This window comes from Octopus bimaculoides, chromosome 15 (genome assembly GCF_001194135.2).
Source record: "Octopus bimaculoides isolate UCB-OBI-ISO-001 chromosome 15, ASM119413v2, whole genome shotgun sequence".
Classification (NCBI taxonomy): domain Eukaryota; kingdom Metazoa; phylum Mollusca; class Cephalopoda; order Octopoda; family Octopodidae; genus Octopus; species Octopus bimaculoides.
In genome coordinates this window covers 42,033,953-42,039,324 of record NC_068995.1, presented here as the reverse complement: position 1 = coordinate 42,039,324, position 5,372 = coordinate 42,033,953, and the positions used below count along the sequence as shown (strand labels likewise).

The 5,372-nt window shown below is 36.9% G+C and overlaps 1 protein-coding gene across 1 annotated transcript in view; it reads left to right on the top strand.

The window, feature by feature from the left end:
* Positions 1–4,578, top strand: part of LOC106870615 (insulin gene enhancer protein ISL-1-like) — a 26,462-nt gene extending 21,884 nt beyond the window's left edge. Inside the window, exon 3 of the mRNA XM_014916746.2 lies at positions 3,970–4,578. Coding sequence (XP_014772232.1) covers positions 3,970–4,218 — 249 coding nt within the window. The 3' untranslated portion in view covers positions 4,219–4,578. The remainder of the gene's footprint in view (positions 1–3,969) is intronic.
* Positions 4,579–5,372: the final 794 nt, after the last annotated feature.

Genomic DNA, 5,372 nt, shown 5'->3' with positions numbered 1-5,372 from the left:
ATATATTAGGGACAAAATCCAAAATTACAGGTAAAAAACTCAATTAAAATCAATTTATAAAAAAATTAAAATTAAATTGAGCCTTATAGATAAAGCATATATAAAATATAAAACTATATATTTTATATATATATATATATGTGTGTATGTATGTATATGTTTGTGTTTGTCCCACAACATCGCTTGACAACCGATGCTGGTGTGTTTACGTCCCCGTAACTTAGCGGTTCGGCAAGAGAGACTGATAGAATAAGTACTTGGCTTACAAAGAATAAGTCCTGGGGGTCGATTTGCTCAACTGAAGGCGGTGCTCCAGCATGGCCGCAGTCAAATGACTGAAACAAATAAAAGAATATATATATATATATATATATATATATATATATATATATATTTATATAATTCATATCCGTGCGCACGACGGATCTATTTTAGTTTCCATCTACCGTATTCTGCTCAAGCTTTTTTACTCGGACGGGGCTATAGAAGCACACGCTTGTCCAAAGTATGTATGCTAACATTAGTCTGTGTTAAGAACTGTGTGTGAGTGTGACTATGAGTGTGTGTGAATAAATGAATGAATAAGACAGAAAGCAAAGAAGGGTGATGATGAAGACGAGTAAGGGTGTGGGGAAGAGGGGATTAATGGATTGGTTGGTGGGGGTGGGCTGGGGTGGAATGGATGTGATAGACTTGACACTGTTTATTAAACCTGTAAACAAGGTAAATAAAAGAAGGAAAACGACAACAACAACAGCAACAACAAAATATAATAACAACACCACAACCAGTTAACGGACCGAGGCTGGTTGGATAACTGTTGAAGAGGGACAGTGTGTGTATATAGGAGTATGTGTGTGTGTGTGTGTGTGGTTTTATGTGTATATACGCTTATATGCGTGTCTGTTTGTGCTTGTTTAAGCTTTATTTTTGTGTATATATATATATGAATGTGTGTGTATGCGTGTATGTGTGTATTAGTATATCTACATACATGTATGTATGTGTGTGTTTTCTTCTGTGTTCACGTACCTTTCCGTAAATGTGTGGTTTCGTTCTTCGATCTAGATGTGTGTGTACGTATGTATGTATGTGTACGTATTTGCACTTGTGTATATCAGTTTATATATGCATTCTCACTTCTATTACTTCTACTACTGGTACTACTTTTTCTACTACTACTACTACTACTACTATTTCTTCCTTGTACGAGCGTGCTCAACCCTTACCCTTGCGTGCGCGTGTTGTTGTCTACCCGCAGTTCAAGTGGGATCGTACAAACTTACGATCAAATCCATTCCAGTTATGACCATCCCGTCCATTTTCCCAGTTACATTACATGCAGACTACATTACTAGATAATATCGTCCTGTTCGCTTTCAAGGCCCACGTATGATTTGAGGGATTATATGACTACTGAGGTACGGGTTTTCGTGATGGTGAAGGTGACGAGGGAGTGGGTATGACAAAGATAAGGGTGGTGAGTTTTTGTGGGTGTGTGAAGGGGTATAACAAAATTCCGGGTGGGCAGTTAAGGATATATTAAGTTACGCTGTAAACGTTTTTATTTTTTTCCTGAACTCTTTACATTTTTGTTTTGTTTATGTCACGTGTTTATATTTTCAACGTGGTTTGTCAACCATTATTTCTCTCTCTCTCTCTCTCTCTCTTACCAGATGTATAAACACGTACATTTACGTATATTAGTATAATAAATGTGTGAATGTACGTATGCACCATCTGAAAAACAGAACTCACATATACATTTCTGCTTGCTCATAAACACATGCACACACACACGCACATAGACAGAAACACATGTATACATGCACAAGGATAAACACGCGCGCGCGCGGACTTGAAGGATCAGCAACTGATCAGGGTGTATTTCTTGAGTGTCATATGATGCATAAGAGGAAGATGATGAGAGAAAGATAGGATGAGAGAGAGCACAGGGCTTTGATGTCCCTGTTACTAGCTGATGCGATGCCATTGGGAACGAGAAGCAGAAAATTCTTGGGCACAGGACAAAGATTTCCATGACCTTTCGCACGCGCACACACACACACACACACACACACAAATCTATCATTGGGTTCTGTTTGAGGAGCAGATGCTATGGTGACAGGTGACAAAGCTTGAACTATGTAAGCACAGAGCCGGACTAGATAAATCAAGGTTTCCTGTCCGGTACTCAGTTCAGCCTATCTACTACCCTTCACAGGTTATTGTGTTTTATGAAACCCACGAAAAGATGAAAGACAATGATCTTGACAGAATTTCTACATAGTTTGCAGTGAGACGGAACAAATCCCAGGCTATATTCTTTCCGACGCTCAAAAGACGATGCTAATTTGTCCGGCTTTTTGGGGGGTGGGGCGGGTCGCAAAATTTTAAAATATTGATAGGTCACCACGAGAAAAAAAACCTCTCAAAGTGTTTCCTAAATAAAATAGTCATTCAAATAGTTTTATATGAAAAATCCTGATTGATTTACTGGACATGACATGCATGTATGTATATATGTATGTATGTCATTGTTCAGTTTTATTTCAAGACTTATTGCAAGTAGAAAAAGAGTTGGTTTCTAACCTAGATCCAAGGCTCTTTCACTGGAATTTCAACACCATCAACAGAGTATGTACGTGTGTATATGTGCATTATTTGGGGTCAGTTCATGTGCAGATTTGCATATTTTGTTTTATGTATGTATTCTCATGCATCTAGTTGCATGTCTAGACATGCGCATGTATACTTAAATGATAAACTTCTGAAAAGTTTTACAGATTTTTATAGTTCCAGTGATGGCTTGAATCTGTAGTCTTCGAATCAGCTTTCTCCTTTCTAGTTTTGAGAAGCCTAATTTCTCAAGATTCGTACTTAGGCAGTGTGTTACTTATCTCAGTGTCCCAATAATTACGGGTATAAACCTGAACTTGTAATCTAGGTAGAATTACTTTAAATTTCTCAGTAGTTCAGCGTAGATTTTTTCTTATGTATACACGTTTGTATATATGTGTGAATGTATATATGTGTATGCGTGTTTGCGTGTATGTGTAGAAACCCAGGTAAAATGGAGGAGGGGAGGACATGTGGATGGTGATTGTCATAATAGTTTGTTGACCGTGGTAGGTGAGGGGAGAAGAGAGGAGAGGGAAAGAACAGAGCAAAGTTAGGGTAGTGATAGTAGGGTGGGGGAATAAAGGCAGACTGAGCGATAGGAAAGGATAAAAAGAAGAAAAATATAAGAAACAGAGAGAGAGAGAGAGAGAGGGAATGTGATGGGGTGTGAGGACAGGAGGAGAGGAGGAAAGTTAAGTAAACTTGCTAATGTACCCGGCGCCGGTAACCCATGATTTGTGTATGTGTTCCCATGTGTGTGTGTGTGTGTGTGTGTGTGTGTGTGTGTGTGTGTGTGTGTGTGTGTGTGTGTGTGTGTGTGTGTGTGTGTGTGTGTGTGTGTGTATATATATATATATATATATGTGTGTGTGTGTTTATATATATATATATATATATATATATACGAGTCTGGTTGTGTTTATATATGAATATACATACATATAGATAGATATATACATACATGTTCGTGTGTGTACATATATACCCTCATAGTTACTTGTTTATGAGTATGTCTCCACGTATATGTCTATCTGTTTTCCCATTTCTTTTTCTCCCCCTCTTTGTCTCACAATACCTATATATGTGTGTTGTGCCTGTATGTATGTATGTACATTATTTTTGCTGTCAAGAGGCGAAACTTCGAACTTTCGTTCAACTTAATGTTACACACACATGTGAAATATAATGTCATGTATGTGTAGCTCTAAAGATGTGAATGCTTGTATGCATGGATCTATGCTCTCCACATGAATACATGTTCGTATAAAACAACTATATCCCATCTCTTTCGTTAAAATTCTACATCTTATCTTTTTTTGTTTTTCCATTTTGTTGATCTTTCTCCAGAACGGTAACCGTCTACAAGGTCCGCTACAGGGAGTACCCATGGTTGCGTCGAGTCCTGTTCGTCACGAGAGTCCAATGCAAGCAAACCCAGTGGAAGTGCAGAGTTACCAGCCGGCGTGGAAGGCCCTCACGGAATTCACGCTTCAAAACGACCTTGACCATCCACCTTTCCAACAACTGGTGAGCAACTTTCTAGCAGATGATGATGATGATGGTGATACGGTTGTGTATATTGAAGAGCAGAGATAAAAGCTAACGGTAATTGTCCTTCGTCTTTCGGCTCGCTGTTACTACAACTGCCCGACATCCAACATGGTGAAGGTGGAGTTGGAGTTGTGCTGTTGACTGGGACCAACCAAACCGACTAGGACATTTACCCCACAATCTTAACACATTTTACACACACATAATTATTTATATATATATATATATGTATATATATATATATACACACACACACATATGTACACAAACACACACACAGACACACACAGTCATTATCTTACCATATGACGAATACATATACACATACATGCATATTCGTGGAACTCGAAGTTGATAAGCTAAAATAACAGCATGTATACATTACGTTTTAAAACCCTTTCGATAGAAATATATTTATATATATATATATATATATATATATATACCGGAGTAAGCACATAAATGTGCAACAAGGCTGGAAAAAAGAGTACTCAAATACCAGAGGTAGAGTAATATGCTTTATTTAAAAGCAGCAGAAATATAACAAAAGACTGTTACTCGGAGTTTCACGTTCCCGTTCATCTAACAATATGTTTTCATCTAACAAAACTGTCCGATGAACGGGAACGTGAAACTCCGAGTAACAGTCTTTTGTTATATTTCTGCTGCTTTTAAATAAAGTATATATATATATATATATATATATATGTATGTACATGTATGCACATAGCTGTCTAAGTGGTTAAGGATATTGTCGTATAGTTGACAACATAATGGGTATATAAATTATATTCTTTATATAACACAAATAGTATCATGAGATTTCAGCAGATTTTACCAATCAGTTTAATATTTAGGGTTGAGAGTTTAGCCAATAAGTCTTGGTACTCATTAGAAGGCCGTACTTTTCTAATTAGTCGTTCTGTTGAGGACCGATGCTGGTTTACCAAATCTCTCCTTCAAGAAACATATTAAGAAAATGGACTGAAATGACTACTGCATAGTAGAAAGATATAATATACATGCACATATATGTTACATATTTACAGTACGTGAGTGGGCTTAGGTGTGTGTGTGTATATATATATATATATATATATATACACGCGCACACAAATTTATGCATATATATATATATGTATATGTGTGTGTATGTATATATATATCTATATATATATATGTATGTATATATATATCTA